Below are 20504 nucleotides of genomic sequence, written 5' to 3' on the forward strand. Positions count from 1 at the left end.
TGTTCAGCGTATAAGCATGCATCATCATAACCTTTGCTTCAAAAAAGGACTTGGCCCGGGTGGTGAAAACGGCACAGAGAATTGTAGGAGCAATGCTCCCGGACCTAGATGCTGGCCACCTACAGAAGCGAGCCAGTAGCATCAGCATGGACACAACACACCCAGGACACTGTTTGTCTGTTTGTCCCATTACCATCTGGAAAAAAAAAGATACAGAACCATCAAAACTCAGACTAACAGAGCTGTAGCCCCTAAGGACTAAGGACTACTGTCATGAAAGCACAATATCACTTTAACAAAACAAAAAACTTAACTAAACAAAAGAAACTCTGCAAATGCTCATATGAATACTATGTGCAATGCATTTTTTATGTGTCTTTTTAAAAAATCTTTTTATTTGTTTGTTTCTGTATCTTGTTTTTATTATTTATTTACTGCTGCTGCACTGATTGCCACCAACGGAATACCGTTGTGTTCATACAATGACAATAAAGTATCTTGAATCTCAGCTTTTCTTAGTGTGTTAAACTGCCTCCCTTTGTCTCACCCTAAACACAATACTGTTTAAACTTTAGCCAAATTACAGTCCTGTCCTCTATCTAAATCTGCCTGACCTGCTCAGTGGAACATATTTCTCTTGTCATTGCACCCGACTCCCCCACTGTCGCACCTCAGCCCTCAGCGCATCCAGATGCTGCCAACTTCTGACGAACAGCTGCAGCTCAAGGTCCTTCCCTCCCTCGGACAGACAGGAGCTTGCAAACACTCCCAGAACAAATCTGCACCAAGTACTGTAGTATATCTCAAGAAAAATCTTTACCTTTTATCATCTTGCCGGTTTTAAAAATACTCCCCTGTCTCTGCTCTTCACTTTAAAAAACAGTTATCTGAAGACATTTCAGTCAGATTATGTTATTTGCAGTGACGGTTTACTGATTTAACAGCCTCAGCTACCATGTATCACCTCACTCTGGAGCTCTATATTGAGAACAATAAAAGATTCAAATACAGTTTTCCTGCTGAGAGCTCAATGAGATTTGAGTCAGTTTCAGGTCACATTTACAAAAGCAGCATAACACGAGATAAGATAAGATAAGACAGAGAGCGAGCTACGCAAGTTAAGTGTTCAAAGTAAATTTAGCCGACACCCACAGCTCAAGAAAAATGTTTCCATCATTATGTTGCTTTGTCAAGAGTCTAAATTTACTCTGGAAATACAGTGATTCTGAGGCACAGCTGGAAGAAAAACAGCAAGTGATTTGATAGGCACAGGCATGTGTCAGATTGTGGTAGATATGTATGTGAAAAGCAAGCTTTCAAAGCAGGCCAAAAGACTAAAAGAAAACATTGGATTTGAGGAAGGCTCGTGTGTTTGTTTGGTTGGTCATGACCAGAAAGTCAGACATGTACAGCAGGAAAGACACTCTGCAAACAGAGAGGAAGACATTATATTTGTGTTTATAAGGCTCTAAATGCATTAGAGAATCGATGAGTCAGATCGCCAGCTACTGATAATCAATTCATAAGTAAAATGCGAAAAATGAACCAATACTAACTTTCCAAATGTGATGATTTGCTCCTTTTCTCTGTTTTTTTATTTTTGTAATTTTAAATTAAACATGTTTGGGTTTTGGACTGTCACTCAGACTACAAACGTGATCTTGGGCTCTGGGCAAATAAGATGGGCTGTTTCACTGTTTACTTTAGATTCTTAAATAATGAAAAGAACTTTTACTTCCAGCCACTATCTGACAGTCACGCTAGTGGCATGTCTCTAGGGAGGAAAATGTTACTTTGTCGATCTGCCACTTTGGACCAGATTGAAATATTTTAAGATGAAATAACTTAAAAACTATTAGATGGATTGCCATGAAATATGCAACAGATATCCATGGTGCCAAGAGGATGGAGCATATTATGACTTTGATGATAGGCTGACATTTCCTCTAGCAAGACCATGAGGTTCACATTAGGAGCTTTTAGGCATATGTCTCTCAGATGGATTACCATGAAATGTGGTACAGACATTCATGTCCCCCTAAGATGCATTGTGATCACCAACAGACTTATCTAGTGCCAATTTGTCCAAATACCTTCAAAACTAATGACATTCCCTTTAGCCTCAGCTGTACACAAAGCATGCTTACTGAATTATCTGGTTAATTGCTGGTTAAAATTAAAATCAATCAAACATGGAACATTGACTGTAATAAAAAGAGCTGTTATGGGTTTACTTGCCTTATACAGCTAACTCTGAAATCCTGCACTGTGAGACCGTGTAGTTTAATAATTTCTTTAGTTTAAAATATAACCTTATTGGTAACCTTTATGTCAACATTTTCTGTGAAGTGAGCAATTTGACAGTATGGTGATGTAACTGGTAGTGTATAGCCTGTGTTTTACGGAAAATGGCACATCATTTAATTTTGAGAAAATAACCAAAATTGTCACAGTAGCAGGTTGAGGATTGATCAGCCTGTTGTGCCAGTCAACAGTGAAATGCCTTAAGGGTACTATGCAGATGAGTTCCAGATGCACAAACAGCTGTCTGTATGCAACACATCAATCAGACTGTGTGAAGCTGCTAAACACTTAAACTATTTTATATTAAAGCTTTGTCAATTATACTACAACGGTAGCTACAATCTTTGTGCACCTTTGATCAGCTGCAGGGCCACACACTCTAAAGCAGAGAGAGTTCCCCAACTAATCACCTCTATTGTCTATCTGCTACTGTGACTAACTCAAACCACCACAACACCGGAACAGTCTTTAAGCTTCTTGACAGTAATGAAAATATCAGATGGAGGAAGCCGGTTCCTGCAAAGCAGCTTTGATTTAGATAGGACGTCCTGCCACAAGACGCAGAGATACGGCTGGGAAAGCACAAGATGGTGTGGGCTCTGGGACACACACTGTGTGTACACACAGATACACAGAGCTTGTGAAGATGTTGGAACCTTCTCCACCTGTTTGAAGTTGTCAGTCATCTGGTGTGTTTTAACTTTTTCACCTTTTCCAGGATGAAAAGTCTGGGAACCAGATCATGGGAAAGTGGGTTCCTCTAAACCTCAGAGATCAAAGCTGGCTCTGCTTACTGACTCCAGTTCCTGTGTATGTGGTCCGGTGTAGGTGCAACATGGAGAATTGGAGCCTCTCTGTCGAGTTCACCTCTCTGTAAACCGCAACAGAACTGAAGACAGATGTTGACATAACGATATGACTAAAAACCATTATGAAACATATACAGTACTGTTCATATTTTTATACTTACAAATGCTTCAATATATCAGTTGTTTAGTGGAAACTTCACAAAACGAGTGTGTTACATATAATCATAAACACATCATTACCAAAGCTGCAAGGTACTGGGTGGGTTACTTTCATATCACTTCAGAATAAAATTGGAATGTAACTCGTGAAACAATGCATTTCTTTTTAACACTGTCATACTGAATTATTATCATTATCAACTTTCTCATAAACTCTCAAACATAATTACTTAAAATAATGTAAATAATTATTTTTTTACCATGTCTTTTCTTAAAGTATCTAAAACAATTAAAGAATGTGGATTGCATTATTTAACAACCAATTCACAACAGGCCCTCATCAATCCTTTGGATCCACCTTCATCATACGTAATTCATGATTCTACCACTAGAGGGCTCCTTGCATGACATTACATCTTTTTTTTACAACAGCTTTACACATTTCTGCCATATAGCGACCATCCCAGGCTGTTTTGTATAAATAAAAGCCTGTGTTTGCCAACCGATGCCATATAACTATGATCCAACATAAAGGCATTCGATGAAGGCTTTGAGGTTTGCTGTGGTACACACCTACAGTATGAGGGGCTTCCCACTTTGACAGGAAACTTCCTCTGCTGCAGAGGAAGGGATGCATTTTTAGGAAACAACTGTGGTTTGTTTGGTATAAAAACAAGAAAGGTCACCAGACTAAACAAAGCTACAGTCACTGAATGTATCTACAATGAATTAATTAATTAATTAATTAATTAATTAATTAATAGTTTATTTTCGCATCTGGCCGCTTACACGGCACATCCATAATATAGGATTATTCACATTTTAAATAAACACTTTACTAGTGCTGACACAAAATAAAATAAGTAAAGGGTACAAATATAAAGTTTACAATTCAGCACAGAAAACCCCCGATAAATACAAGAAGGGTACAAACGTAAAGTTAACATTTCAACATAAAACTTTCAGACCAGAATAGCCAGAAATTATGGTACAAATAGAAAATAAACAGATTAGGCAAATACTTTAGGTATTCCAAATAAGAAGTAAGGGTACAAAGGTTACGTAATACCACTGATCCAATATGCTATGACTAAATCTTACTAAATATAAAACAGGCATTTTAATGATCTGACTAAATATAAAAGCTGTTTTTTTTCACAAAAAAACTGCAATGGTGTTTGCACCTTTTAAACTACTGCACAAATACTGTGTAGAACATAATGAAAATCAAAGCTAAGAAGAGTGCACTTTAGCAGGGTTGCACAAAATATTTATTTTTGATTCATTTGATGTTTATTTTCTTTTTAATTTATTTATCTTTTAATCTTTAAGGCCGGCTACATACTGTCTGCGTGGCGTTTCTGTTGCGTGTCAGCTGCATGGATTTTTCTGTCTTTACACACCAGAAACGTGTCTGACACAGCGCTGCTGCTGCTAGCCTTGTCTGTATACATGTATGTTTCCCATTGATAAAATTAAATACCATGTTAAACATAAATATATACTGATTTGATTACAGCAAAGACAATGTCGGCAGTATTGACGGCAAAATAGGCTACAGAATGTTTTGTTCTGTATTGACAGAACAATATTACAAAAAATCAATTACATTACATTTATAACTGCATTTATCTCAAAACTTTCAAACATCAATATGACATTTATTAATATGTATTCGTGTCAAAATGACATATAAACATCTTTTCCTATTCTATTTTGCCTGGAAATGCTTCCAACACGCTTGCGTGTCGCATGAAAAATAGGTGTCGGTCCTATTTCTAGCAGGCACGCGTTTTCGGCGCGGCTCGAGACGCGCCTGAGACGCGCGTGTCATGCAGGCAGTGTGTAAGCTCTAACCGGTTAACATGGGAGCCGAAATAAAAACGGACACGCCACGCAGCTGACACGCTCACGCGACGCAGCCAGTGTATAGCTGGCCTAAGTCTTTAAAATGTCAAATAATTGTCCCATCACAACTTCCACAACTCCAAGAAGCCATTATGTCACCACAGTAGAGCTGAATCGATTAGTGGATTGACGGAAAAATAAATGGCAGCTGTTTTCATAATCTATTAATCGTTTCAATAATTTTTCAAGCAAAAATAGAGAAAAAAGCCTAACTTTCTCACTTCCCTCTGCTTTTCTCTGTGTAATACTACAGTATTTCTTTGTGTTTTTGGTCAGACAAAACAAAACATCTAAAAGATGTCAAAATGGACGCTGGGATGGACATTTTTTTCACTATTGTTGGACATTTCATAATCATAGAAACAGTCTGCAGATTTAATCAATAAGAAAAATTAATAGTTACTTGCAGCACAATACCCCAGTCTACTAAAATCAAATCTCTTTGATTCCCAGACATTGAGCAATGGGCTAAACAGGCCTATTTTAGTCATAACTGCTTTACTTCAACTGCAAGTATTTCTACCGCATGCAGGACTGTGGCTGAGACTGGACTTTGTTTAATGAAGTAGACATGATAACTGAGCTCTTTCTTTCCATGAAGATTAACATTAAAACATTTCAGATAAACATTCACTCTGTTTCATCCTCCTCCTCACGGTTTTGTTATTTCAATAAAATGTGACCCATTAGGACGACATTGCCAGAAACAGAAGAGGTACCATGCAAGTCTGAGTGAGTTAATCTCTTACAACATTAGATCGCCAATCCTCTAACTCATTAAATATTAACAAGCAGTGTCCTGCCAATAAAAAGCCTTCACCCACTGGTGACGATTTCTTATGAGCAACCTGAATCTCTGGAGATTGAAGGACGTGGAGGAGGGGAGGGATAGAGAGATCAGCAGCATGAGAAATCCTCTAAGGATCATCTGCAAACCTTTCACCATGGCCAAACAACACACCAGGGTTAACATTATAAAAGAATGATGTTACAAGTGTAGCAGCGTGTTACTTTACAAACAATCAATCAAATGAGCACAGACTATTCTGAAGTAAACCCTGAAGTCAATGAGTCCTGCTTCAGTTTGTGAAATCCAGCATGATGACAGAGGACCCTTAAGAAAATTAGAACGTCTCTCACACTATGCTATTTGCGTCTTTAGGAAGGTGTAATTACTGGTACTACCAACCACAACAAAACCAAAGAAACAGACTAAAAGTAGAACTATGATTCATCTGTATAAAACGGAGCCTGTAATGGTGTGTAATCCCTTCCAGATGTGTGAATCTAGGAGGAGCTCAGCTTAAATGTCAATTTATCTCCCACTAAACGAGACTCTCTTGCAGTGAACATGTGTGTGTGTGTGTGTGTGTGTGTGTTTGACATAGGAGCATGTGTGTAGGTCACTGCACATGCATGTTCGTGCAGCAGAGAGAGACAGAGTAAGACTGAGTGAAAGAATCCAATGGCCAGCTTTTAAAGCTGTATTCCAGTATTCTGTTCTTTCTGGATCATCTGATTCAAACTGTTATACTCTTGCAGGCAGGGTGGAGACAACAGTCAGCAGCAGCAGCAGCACGGTCTGCTCCAACGCAACTAGTTCATGACATGTTTATATTAGCAAATATTTTTTTAAAAAGCCTGTAATGGAGTGTTTATGCTTATCATAACTACAAGTTAAAAATGTTCTCATTTCCACACACTGATGCCATTTTCTATTTCTATTCCATTAATCGGACCCACACCCATCATTTATTTTGGCGAGTCGCACATTTACTTTTGAGCGGTTGACAATGGAGAGGGAGCTGATCAGAGACAACAAGTATACTGCAGAATTTGATAATACATATATGGCTTTTAATTTTTACCACATGCCACGTGCCACATGAGAGCTGTTTTGTAATGAGAGTGGTAAATTAAATTAAATTATTATTCAGTGAAGTGCAGAGGAGGTAGATCTTCCTTGGAACATCAATAAAAAAGTATTTCTTTTGAAAGGGAGTTTCTACACTGTAATACATTTCATGTTAGTTTAACTTGGAAATGAAAGTTTACCTGCTGCCTTGAAAATCGAAGTTCACTCAACTTGAAGACTGCCTTTGTTTCAACTTAGAAATTAAAGTTAATGATATTGATGTAACTACAGTGTTCTAGTTTTGTTAAAGTTGTTCTTTTAGTTGATTTAACTTTGTATTACTTGGTTTGACTTCATACTTTAAGTTAAAACAAATAATTTATTTTCTTTAACAATGCAAGAAACCTTCCTTCCCTAGTATAACAGACATACTTTTCTGCTTTATTTCAACTCACAGTTTTTTCAAAGTTAAAAAAACATAACCGCATTTATAGAAGAGATAGCGTGGGTGCCTGGGTGGGGCCACCCCAGGGCCCCGTGCGAAATAGCAGCCTCTCTGCTGATCTTGCATCACTTGACATAAAATGGCCGCTAGTAAAGTGACACGCCGCAGATTAATGGCTGAAGGAAGCCTATTACTGCTCAACGTCTAACACCGTGATACTCCACCTCTTCTTATCAAACGTAAAAGTCACTTAACTCATGGTTACAAATGTAAACCAGCACAACAATGACAATTACCAGGCAACAAAACACTACATTCTAAACACACGTTTAATAAACAGAATTCATAAAGAATTCACATTTGTATTTCGAACAAACTGCAAACTTTTCAGCAAATTTTAACACAACTCTATTTACCGCCTTGCATCATGGGAATTGGCCAGCCAATGAACCAATTGCAGTCCTGCACTGTTGGCGGAGCTAAACGTTTGACTTTTGAAAAGAACTTTCCATTTCAATTTGAGAAGAGTGAAATTCACAAGTTGTTGACAGGTAGGCTACTCCCTCCGCCGGGCACCAGTGCTTTCTTGTTTGCCACAACACGTGTTATATTTTAGTAGAAATTTGAATAGGCTACATCACTTATCCGCGGTGTATAATTAATTTATTGTGTCCATGCTTTAACTTTGCCGTGGAAGAAGGCTCTTTTTTGCTGCAACACACATGCGCTTTTTTTTCCCAACTGATAACTTAACTTACATACCCAAGTTCAATCAACACATACATTTTTTTAAATAGTCAACCCAATGAATAAATGCAAGTTTAACTTTCAAAAACTCATAAAGTTTATGAGTTTTTGTAGTTGTATAAGCTTGTTCAGTTATAAAATAAGAAATAAGTGGACATAACTAAATGGGTCTGTAATATTTTACAGTGTAGTTATATCCACATCAATCAATCACAGCTATTCATGCACATCAAAGCAATACAATGCCAAATACAGATGAGACTGTTCAAGCACGTCTCATAACACTCGCTCTCTTTGTCCAGGATTCAGTTGTGTTTTATGCAAATCAAACATTTGTACAGTATTTTATCTTTCAGAGGTCATGGTTGTTCTGAGTATCACTCAACATGCCGCTCCTACTAAAACTGGTCAATCAATTTGAAGTAATAGCAGTAGCATAGCATATAAATAACTACTGTGTTGGTAAACTAAACACGCTACATGCATTACTTCCATATTGCACATTCACACACATCACTGTAGTCCCATGAAAACCTTATAAACAAACCCTGGTAGATGAACTAAAGAGGTTGTTTGTCTTAGTTCCTGAAATGCTAACATTTTCAGAATACAAGGTTTTAACCTGTACATTATGTTATTCATCACCAACAATGTAAATGTTACAGCTGAATGTCACATTTTTATTTAATTCCCTGTCACATATTGGATGCACACATAAACATGCAAATACTGGAGAAGTTAACATTTTCAATTATTTACCAGTTTACATTTCTCTCCTTTTGCGTTTGTTTCCTATAGGAATTCATCGTGATAACAAAGATTTGATAATTTGAGGGAAATAACCCAACAGGCACATGTAGTCTGGTAAAGAATCTCTCAATATGATTTGTGATGAGTTCACTGGCATCATATTTTTGCTGAAAACGCCCATTACACCTTATCCAAGGAGGAAGGGTGCTCCAGAAAAGGTGTTTGTGAAAACTTTAACTGAGCTGGTTTCAAACTCCTACACTTTAATAATACAGAATATATGTGCCCAACAGGCCATGCATTTGCTACAAAACTGCCACCCTTACAAAAAAAAAAAAACCTATGGCATATATTAAAAAGCTGATTTATTAACTGTTACAGCATTTTAGTGTTCTATAGCAGAATTATACAAGCAAATGCGTAGATGCAGATAACAGAACGGTGAAATAGATACTATGATTAATACATTTTCTTAAACAACTGACTCTATTTGAGGATCAAGGAGTGGCTGCACGTCCTCGCCAAAAGAGACGGTCCAGCCTCTCACAGAACAAAACCGAAGTTGCATTCAGGCGGCCCTTGTTAAAGTACTTAAAGTCAGACATTTCTAAGTTTACAACCAGGAAGTTGGTAAATGCTGGTAGTAAACTTAGCCTACATGGTATCTGAGTTGAAAGTACGAGTTGTGTTGTCGGTTATGTATTTCATTTAAACACACAATGGAATTTTGTTTTGTTTTGTTTCTGGGCTGCAATGCAACACAGAAGAAAAAGAGAGGATAAGATTGTATTTTTCAGACTCAAAAAAAACAAACAAAAGGGAATGTGCTGAGATAAAACATGTTTTTGTCATTTCAAATTTGAGTCATGTGATAGTTACAAACTTTTCTATCTAACTGCTGCTTTCACTGAGCTTTGTGGTGCACATGTCTCTGTTAAGGACTCTGTTAAAGATGAAACACGATGCACGTGAACTCCATGAGAACTCCATGCTTATTATTACCGATAATGTAACCGCCATGCAGTGGAGGAGTACTGTATCTCTTCATATTTACTCTCCTTTATCAACTGAAGCATTCCTTTAAAGCAGAGGTCATAACAAACACTCTGACACCTAAAACATCCACTGACTACAGCTTCTTCTCTGGGGCCTCATTTATAAATGTGGTGTACGCACAAAAGAAGACATACGCCGCTCTACACGTAAGAATTGGGATTAATGAAAGCAAACTTGACAGGAAAATGTGCGGTCCTCCACGGACACTCTGACCCAGGCGTACGCGCAGAAACGGGGGAAATGAGAGACGGCGACACCAACGGCAGATAATTAAAAAGATAAATAAATCTTTGTTGAATGGACTGAACTTCTCTGTGGCTCACTCCTGAAATCTGACCGATGCCCCGAGACGATGGCAATCAATCTCTAAAACTGAACCCTCTTTAACAACCCTGCAGCCTCGTAGACTGTGATGGACATGTTTCACTCTTTTATGATATATTTAGACTTCAGAATTCGATTGATTGAGAAAATAATTTGTAGATTAAATCAGTAATGAAAAACTGTGTCACATTTCAACACCAATACCAAAATGATCTTTTTGACACTTTACTTTGAGAAATATGAGCACATTTTTCTATAAAAAAATAAAGCCAACCCTCTAATGTCTAAACACAAGCAGCTACAAGACCTTTGCATGGATAAAATACAGTCACATTTTTTTACTTCAATCAGGAACTATCTGATCTAACAGTAAGCAAACATGATTACAAATCTGACCAGACATTTGATGCAAGTTTTTGCTTTGGATACTCTGCATTACGGGCAGATGAGGTCTGATGCCCAGCCCACATACAGTATAATAATAAGAGGCAAAAAACACTGTTGCATGGCTACAGGCTACAATGAATGCCCCTGGAGTATTATATCCCCAGTACTGATGGTTGTTTCTTGTTACCCATCTGGTCTGCGCTCCATTCCAACCTCATTGTTACAACACCTGAGGCAAAGCCTCTGAATTACAGCCATTTGTTCAAGCGTAAATGCCACAAGCTGCTTGTGTGTTGTGTCTCTGCTCTTTTACTGGTATGCTGCCATTGTTATCAAGCAAGTCACTCCATCAAGACCAAAAGTGTAAACTGTTTATTGCAATATCAATACTGTGTTACCGTTTGTGCCCACTAAGATTGAACATATGAAAAGATAAGAACATACAACATAGAGCTCTTACATTTGCATACATCGCAAAAAGAAAAGAAAAAAAACCCAGAGAGCTCATAAAGGGATGGTGGATGTGAAAGTAAAGGTAAAAAGCAGAGGGTCCAGATAGAGTAGGAGGAGAGATAGCCGCAGCATTCATGTCACAAGCTGTTGACAAGCCTTTCAGGGATATACTTATGCAGTCGGTTGCGCTAAATCAAGACTGACAAAATCTTGATACTTAGGAAAATATAAGGGACTTACATTCTGGGACAAGCACATCACAGAAGAGATCTGTGTCTACAAAGCTGTCACATCCTCTAGATATGTAAGCCTTCTTAACTGTGCACAAAGACCAAACACAAAGTCAGTGACACAACTTAGTTCAATCTTCACATGACGGAGTCGGTTATAAGGGAGCTAGTGATTCGAATCACAATTCGAATTGCAATCTAACGTATGAGCTCCAGTCCGTGAACATGTTAGAGCTGCTGCTCAGCGGGCAACGACAGAGAAAGACGGGGGGAAAACAGCATGTAGAGCCGGCATATTTTTAGAAATAGTCTGTGAATTAAGGGTTTGTCGACTAAACCAAAGCTGGTCTTAGTTTGTTGAAGGAGAGAAACTTGAATTCAGAAGGTGTAGGTTTGTATTTTTCTGTTTAATAAGGAAAATAGGTGTACGATTTTTTTCCCTTTCTTGACAACTCTACTAGTGAAACGACAAAAAAGTGTGTCATAGCGCAATGGAAACAGACAAGGAATAAATCATGATGTACATAAAGCATGTGACTCAAACATCCCTCAAACTCTCAATATTTGCATAACGGTAGTGGATGGTTTATATTTTATTTGCTTTTTGCTTTGCTCCCTACACTGAGGCCACAGGTTAGGGTCAGCTACAAGTGACCCTGGAGTTGCACTCCGAGTTTTGCTCATAGACACTTCAGCAGGACAGACGATTACTATCCTGAAGGTTTGAATGATTAAACAGATCACTAATCACTATTCCAAACTGTCCCCAAGGAGTGAGGAGGGTGATAAGGAAAAGCAAGAAGTGACCTGAGAGAAGGGGTGAAACAGGAATAAAATAGAGAATTTGATGTATAAAAGTCTAAATGTTTCATCAGGGTGTACCAGTGAACTCCACCTCTCAGGAATGCCTGGCATCCAGCAGGCTGCCCTGATTCCCTCTGGCTGGGTTCAAGTGAAGGCGAGATCTAAGGCGACCAAGGGCCATTTGTCCCAGAGATCAGACAGACACCTGGCCAAACCTACCTGTAATCAGAGCACCATAAACCACCAGACCTTTTCAGTGCTGGAGGGGTTTCTGGTTCACTTAAAAGGTAAAAACTCCCAATGCCAAAAAGGCTATCAAAGTTGTAAAACACAGTCTCCTGTAGTTCAGACTTGTATTTTCTTTGTATTTCAGTCTCAAATGCACATACTGTAATTAACTCTAATTTAAAAGAAGTATCTCTTAATAATTTTATATGACCTGATACACCACTGTTATGCTAGATGCTCATTAAAAGGTCCAATGTGTAGGAATTTCTCCCATCTAGCGTTTGGATTTTGAATATGTGTGGTCCTCCATGTTTCCTTCTTCAAACTTGCTGGGGCCGGGAAGCTACAATACCCATTAGCAGCATTAGCAGCACCTGTGAGTTTACCATGTGACAGCGAAAACACAAAAGGCGGAGCAATATGTCCTGTATGTCCCTTATCAGCTAAAGTATTTCAAGATGGCACATGAATATGGAGCGTCTACCCCAGTTCATGTGAATGCAAACGTAAAATTTCAAGCCAAAAGGAATACTTGAAATTGATGGTGGTGGTAAATATTCATGAAAAAGGAAAGTTTGTGAACGGGCAACACAGATTTTGATAATGAACAACTAAACACGTTACACACTGGACCTTTATAATACAGTGAAGAGACAAAACCTTTCACCTGTGAGCTGGATTCAACTAATGATAACAGATAGGAGCTACACTAGCGGGTCAAAGTCTTGATAGGTCTAAAAGTACTCCCTCGTTGCACTTTAAACTCAAAATGATGCCCAACATACCATAAATCTATTCATCATTCACATGGGCATCTGTAAACAAGTGTATAGAGCAGGTTGCTGTGGTGATGCTAGGTGAGCAGGAACAGGAGAAAGCGGTTCTGTTCAAACAGTTTATAACAATAGCTGGATTTACTGAGGAGAGTCAGTCTGATGTACTACTGCAGAGCAGTCAAATGGACACTGTGTTTGTGAAGTTGTCAGTGCCTTTTCTACTAACCTCGCGATAGAAGAGAAGGACACCTGCAACCATGGTAACTGTACACAACAAAGATGGCCCCAGATGTAGCCCTCAAAATGCTTAAGAGGACACAAAAAATAAAAATGCACGACAAAAAGGAGAACTTTAAACTGAAAAACTAATATATATTTTCGTTAGACTAAATCATTATACAATTGTTGTGTAAATAACGCTCTCTCACATCGGTCATTCCTTCACAATTTAAAGTGTGATTTAAAGAGCTTAATTAAAACCCAGACTCAAAACCACTGGAGTGTTATATTCCACCTTTTTCACCAGAGGAGTGCCCAGACTTTTTCAGGTGGTTTTCTTTCTGCATTCCTCATTGGGAGCTACACACCTGTGTGTGTGTGTGTGTGGGGGGGGGACCTGCCTACCTGCACAAACTGATATGGTTTCCAACTACAGAACTGAGGTGATGTGGCCTCCTGTAATACGACCCACAACTCTGTGGAGGGGAAGGGAGAGAGATCAGATCCATCCATAGCCGGTTCTGCATGGGAGCCCAACGGACTGTGAGGCACAATGGAGGTCTTGTGAGCTACTCAGATAGAAGAATATCCCCCTCCTTTAATTACGGACAAGGAGAGATCTGCTGACTCGTGAGAAACTAATGACAAAGCCGTGAAGACGGCTCAAGACGTACTTTATGTCTACAGTCAGGGTGTTGTAGCAGCCTTTAGAAGTAGCACACAAAGTGTTTCCATAGGAGTCAAAAATAATTAGAAAACGGTTAACGGATATTAGAAATCATCCATGGTGCAACGCTGGTCTGATCATATGTCAAACAAACGCCTGTTCTGCAAACAGAAAGCAGCGTTAGTGCTGAGCTCTTGTCCCAGGGGTCGGGACTTCAGCTCCAGCGGTCAAGCATTCACTGTGCAGCCACTAATGGACATACAGTACACTAGAAAGGCAATGATGCTACTCTGAAACGAAACCGCTGTTATATAACAGTTAATGATTTCCCCAGAGACGAAGCACTGCAAGCTCTGTCAAATATTGTGCGAGTGTGTGAACGGGGAGTGACCATGAGCGGGAGCGTATGTGGAAAGAGACAGTTGAGGTGAAATGTACAAATGCCTCTATTTTGAAATTTAAAAAAATCATTTCAGTATTCACTCAGGCATCACAGAACATCCAGATTTGGCCAACAGGAAGAACAACACAAACCATGCAAAGTATACACTGTAGCGTCTGAGAATCTTTTTTTGAATCAGTGGCTGCATCCCTCTCCCTCTGGCTGTCTCTCAGACAGATGCAGATGCAACAGACCGTGGGCAATGGGTCAAGCTCATCTAACACACAGGGAGCACTTCCAGAAATAACCCCAGCTGCCCATGAGTGGTGTCCTGCTCTCAAAAAACAAAGCATCCCTAAGTTAACATATAGAACATTACTTTACGTGAAGAAGCAGAGATAGAACGATTGGTCGATTAATCAATTAGTTGGAGAAAAATAGTGTGAAAGTACTGCGACACATTCTCAGGGTTCAGCTTCTCAAATGGTAAGATTTCCTGCTTCTATTTCTCATATATCACACTAAACTGAATGTCTTTGGGTTTTGGACTGTTGGTTGGAAAATCTAATGAAAATAATTGTTAGTTGCAGCCCTAGAAAGAAGGCCTGTGAAATTGTACACTGCAGATGGGACACTACCATCAGCTGATGAAACAACAAGCCACAAAAGGTAACAGTGGCTTGTAAAAGCATTGGGCAAAGAAAATAAGGTATTAAAAGTACACATGTCAAAGAACTGGCAATCAACAGTGTTTGCTGGGTATACGTAAAGCTCTGGAGCTTGCAGTCTCTGGAAGTGGCCTAATCTGTGACCCCACAGGTCTGACCCAGAGTGGCTCTGGCAATGTTAGACAAATGAGGGCAGGAGGACTGTCAGGGCAGCTTCATGTCAAGGCCTGTGAAAACTCCAGGCTGCTGTGGAAGAGAAGATGAGCAGCAAGCAGCACCACACCACACCACTACTCTGCCCTACTTCACACACTTCACCACTTTGCTCATAATGATGTGCCACATGGCAATTATAAAACAACATCCACTGGGACTTATTTGTGCATGAGTATTAAACTGACAGACACAGACACACACAGACAGACACACACACACACACACAGAGTAATGGTGATGTTAATCTTACCTTGGCGCACAGTTTTCAACTTGACGGGACCTTTGCAGCACTTAATCACAGTTAAAATGTCATAGAGGGGTAATCCAGACACAGGCACCCCTTCGACCGCCAGGAGCAGCTCCCCTTCGCAGAGTTTACCGTCCTGGTAAACCACAGCATCCTCCCTAACTTGCCCGATATACGGAAACTCTCCATTCTCAGCTCCGCCGCGCAGATCCACATTCAGCTCCCCGGACGCGCCCCGGATAACCAGGCAGTCGTTCACTTTGGTGATCCAGTTGTTCTTCTTCTGAATGACTTTTGACATGATGACTCAGGTCGCAACTTAACCCGTTAGTTCCGCGGAATGGTGTTAAAACCAGCCGATGCATAGCACATAAATAGTCCCATCATGCAGAAAACTTCAGGGTGTTTGGGTGTCACTCCAAGTTGCAACATTTTCACCCTTCTCCTGAGCCAAGACATGCTGCTCCCAGCGCGTGTAAATATCAAAATCCAGTTTGTTGTAGCTTCGGTTGTTGTTTCCGCATCGTTTGACAACAACACGCGCTCGGATTCCTCGCTATGGGATATAATCCGCTCTCTTATTGCCAGCTTTACATTCAAAGACTCTTGTCCTCATTAATCTTCTAGTTTTTCTCCTTGTTTAAACTTTCCATAAGGAACCATTCACTTATCCCGTGAGCAGGTGGGCTGTTCACACAACCGGCGGCGCCTTTAAGCAGGTAACGCGACAAGTTCATTTTATTTGCTCCTGCACTGTGGATGGAGGAATAGTGGGGTAGGGGGCGCATGCGTCCAACTGCTACTCCACGAGGGAAATCCTACCCTACCCCACACCTACCGGGTCCTAAAGCTCCTCCCGCACGCGTTCCCAAACCAATACTAAACGGATTACAACGATCTCCGCGTCTAATCCCCACAGGAGCTCCAGTATTTAGTCTTTATTCATAAATAATGGAGCCGCACCACAGAGACCAGTTTCTCTCTTATGGAAGAGCTGCAGGTTTATTAAGGTTGTTGGTTCAAACTTCAAACCAGCAGCAACGTGACACCAGAGTGTTTTTGTTTGTTTTTTACTGGAAAGTTCACAAATCCACAGCAAATGTTATAGTTATAGTTAAATATACTTAATTATAATTATTATTCTTGTTAGTATTAGCTTACCTAGTATTATTAGTAGTAGTATAGCCCTGAAGCAAACTCAGGCATGGGGCCTCCCTCAGCTCTTTCTCTTTCTCTGATGATAATGTTGGTAAAAGAAGTAGATATTTTACTTACTTACTTAAAACTATTAATACAATAAATAAAAAAATATTTCAGACTTTTACTTAAATGCATAAATATTATCAGCACAATGTACTTGAATTTACTTAAGTCTGTTCAAGGCAATTTTACTACTTTAGGCACTATACAACCAGACAATTGAATCTATAATGCATCATATTCACAAATGATTAGAGACACACCCTCTCACAAACTTATTGTAACTTATTGTAAACTTATATAATTCTCAATAGGTTTCTTGTTAAGTCTTTTTGACAAGCTCAGATATAATTTGTGTTATTGTTTGCAAGACATTTCCATTGCATTATTGCAGTTTTTTAAATGTATTGTCCTGAAGTTGCAAACAAGGCTGTTTTTCTTCCTGTCCCTGAAATGTTGACATTTTGTAGGTCAAATAGGTTTTCCTCCGACAGCCCTAAAAAAGAGAAAACAAACCGATTTGATTTTAGACAGTGAAAGGAACCCTTGTCAATGTCCGACAGTAACAACAATGCAAATATCTGTGGTGTCTGCAGTTTGGAAAAGAGTGAGGAGGGATCAGGTGAGAAACACATGCCACTGCAGGGGAAAAACAGTCTCTCTGTGTTTCCTGTACAGTAACTGGCACTCACAGGCTGCAAGGGCAGTGGCCTGGATAGCAGTGCATGAAAGGCAGCTTTCCATCCCATTACATCTCCATGTTGAGTGCTGGGAGTGTTCATGTTGACTCAACTGTGTCACTTTTACCTCTCAAGCTTGTCATACGGAAGGTATTTGTATCCAGCAGCTAGAATATGGCTCTCATTCTCCATTTTTATCATATGGTCTATATTAACTTGATTCATATGTGTCTGTGTGTTAAACAAAACATACATGCCACTTTGTCTATGGTTTACTCTACATGTTGCAAAATGAGATGTTCTTCCAGTTACATTCTTAGTGGGGAGAACCAACAGCTGCAGGCCGCTGAACGTGACACACATCCAGCTCTGATGTACTCTGACTGGTGAGGTTTTTCTAACATACAGCCCTGTGATCAAACCACCATCTGAAAACTTGAGTCCATACTTTTTTTACCTGTAATGGTGCTACTGTTGTCCAGTTCCAGTCACATCTACATAGAGTTGGCGATGGATAATTTGCTGCACTGATGTTCTACAAAAAGTTGAATTTCTACACTGTCATCACTTAGTTTATTAGAGATTGAGTTTGGGTCATGGAGCTTTGTCAGGCATTGCATTCACAACAACAATATCTTGACATTTAAAGTACTCATATTATGCTCAATTTTAGGTTCATAATTGTATTTAGAGGTTGTACCAGAATAGGTTTACATGGTTTAAAGGTGCTGTAGGTAGGATTGTGAAGATCCAAAAGACTTAGCCCAAAAAAATTAACATTGACAACTTCTCAGTCCCTCCCCCCTTTCAGGTAAAGCACATAATGGTCTCCTAAGCCCCTCCCCAGGATAACATTACCAGAAGATGTCTTTGTCATGACTTGACATAACATTTCTTTGGAGTGTTCTTATTAAGACAACTTGATATTAAACAGGATGACATTATGTCAAGTTGTCATGACAAAGACATCCTCTGGTAATGTTATCCTGGTTAATGTCAAGTTGTCATTACAAAGACATCCCAAAATAAATTTAATGTCAACTTGTCATGACCAAGACAACTTAGTAGTGGTAATGTCACTTTGATTAATGTCAAGTTGTCATAATCAAGACAACCCAAACAATGTCAACTTGTCATGACAAAAACCGAATGACACTTAATGACAGAAGTCATAAACGTTTATGACTTGTTTATAATGTTTATGACACGTTCATGACAGTGTCATGTCATACTTTATGACAGTGTCATGTCACGATTATGTCGATATCTTCAAGTAAAGTGTTACTCAATTTTATCCTCAATTTAAAGGCACTTTTTTACAGTTCAATTTTTGTACGGATTAAACAAAGGAGATATAATGTTTTAATTTGTGAGCTTCAGAGGTGCTGCTAGGTGGAGTTTGTTACCTTTGGACCAGGGCTGTAGTACTTGAATGACTTTGAGTGGTATATAAAAGCGAGTCTGCAACAACAAGTGGTGAAATAAGAATTTAAATCCTCCAGAATTTTGTAACAGTGACTGTGTTTATTTAATGAGTGACAGTAATTGGCCGTCCAAAACTCGGGAATGCCATGAGTCCACAATCAATGCACAGTAATTAACCATTAACCAGCTATCCAAACATTGTATCGATCTGTCTCGGCGGTCAGAGAATAAAAGATACTGCATCAAAGCCCTGGCTGGTGACAACGAAGATACTCATTGTGTTTCAATGAATCACATCATTCCCTTTTCAGAACATGCTCTTGCTATAGTCATGTATTCATTGTCGTGCTGAATATATTCATGCATAATGGATCACACATAAACACTAAGAGAAAGTTAAAGAGTTAAAACTGACTAAAACTGATCTAAAAATAGTTTTGATTTAACATGTTCTTCTTTCTTTCTCTGTGCATATGGTGTCCTATAGCAGACTGAATTACCCACTCGTCAAATACATGAAATATTTACCCGATCTCAAACTGTACCGGTTGTTATGGTTTCTGTATTTTGCCTTGTGTTTTGTGCTATTTCTGTTGCTTCTTTGTAGTTTTCTGTATGTTTCCTGTTTTTGTTGGTTATTCTGAATTGCGAATGTTTTGGTTAATTACTGTGTTCTCTGTTCTCCCTTGTGTTGTCTAGTGTTGTGTCAAGTTTCTGTGTTAGTAGATTTCATGTTTTCTGTCGGTTTTTCCTGTTTCCTGTTTTATTTTGATAGTCTGGTTTTCTGTCTTGTCTTGTCTTACTTCCTGTGTTTTTCCGCCTTTGTTGATTGTCCTGCCCCGCCCTGATGTGTTTCACCTGTTGTCTCACCTGTTCCTGATTTACTCATCACCTCATGTATTTAGCCTCTGTTCCCTTCGTCTGTTGTCAGATTGTTTTGCGTTTGCGTCCTTGCCCTGCCAGTCTGTGTCAGTCTGTATGTGTATGTGTATGTGTATGTGTATGTGTATGTGTATGTGTATGTGTATGTGTATGTGTATGTGTCGGCTCCCGTTAGTTTCAGGGTTTCCCATTTTTGTACTTCCTTGTTTTTTTTGGATTTCTTTGGAGTTTTCTGGACTTTGTAGTTTTTGCCTGTTGAAGCCTCCGGTCTCTCATTGGTTGATTTTTGTGTTTCATTAATAAATCCCTTAGCCCCAACCATCTCCTGCCTGCCTACCTCGTCTCTGCGATTGGTCCTTTTAATCTCCTACCACTGCAACAGAATGATCTGACCAGACATGGGCCCAGCAGAGTGCAAGCCTCTCCTTCACCCATTGGAACCGGATGGTGAATGGATGACCTGGTTTTTTGGCCTCCTTCTTCAGAAGGATCACACCATGGCCTGGCATCTTATGATGGTTCACTGGGAGGACGTGGAGCGTGAATTTGGCCTTCTGGAGCCCAAAGAGGCACCCAACAGCCTCCCGTGTTCCGGGCCTGTCGGCCCTTCTGTTCCCGAGCTGACGCCCCTGAGACTTTGCCGGTCTCCGGCGCCACTGAGACCGCCCCAACGACTTTGCCTT

The 20504-nt window shown here is 39.5% G+C and overlaps 1 protein-coding gene across 11 annotated transcripts in view; it reads right to left on the reverse strand.

Annotated features, from left to right (window-relative positions):
* Window positions 1-16401, reverse strand: part of LOC120559618 (membrane-associated guanylate kinase, WW and PDZ domain-containing protein 1-like) — a 92609-nt gene extending 76208 nt beyond the window's left edge. For 4 of the 11 annotated variants that reach the window (XM_039801466.1, XM_039801464.1, XM_039801465.1 and 1 more), the window contains exon 1: window positions 15638-16397. In XM_039801466.1, the coding sequence (XP_039657400.1) occupies window positions 15638-15935 (298 nt within the window). In that variant the 5' untranslated portion in view covers window positions 15936-16397. Of the gene's footprint in view, window positions 1-15637 lie in introns of all 11 variants that reach the window. The other 7 variants (XM_039801470.1, XM_039801469.1, XM_039801468.1 and 4 more) reach the window with 3 other exon arrangements.
* Window positions 16402-20504: the final 4103 nt, after the last annotated feature.

This window comes from Perca fluviatilis, chromosome 5 (genome assembly GCF_010015445.1).
Source record: "Perca fluviatilis chromosome 5, GENO_Pfluv_1.0, whole genome shotgun sequence".
NCBI lineage: Eukaryota > Metazoa > Chordata > Actinopteri > Perciformes > Percidae > Perca > Perca fluviatilis.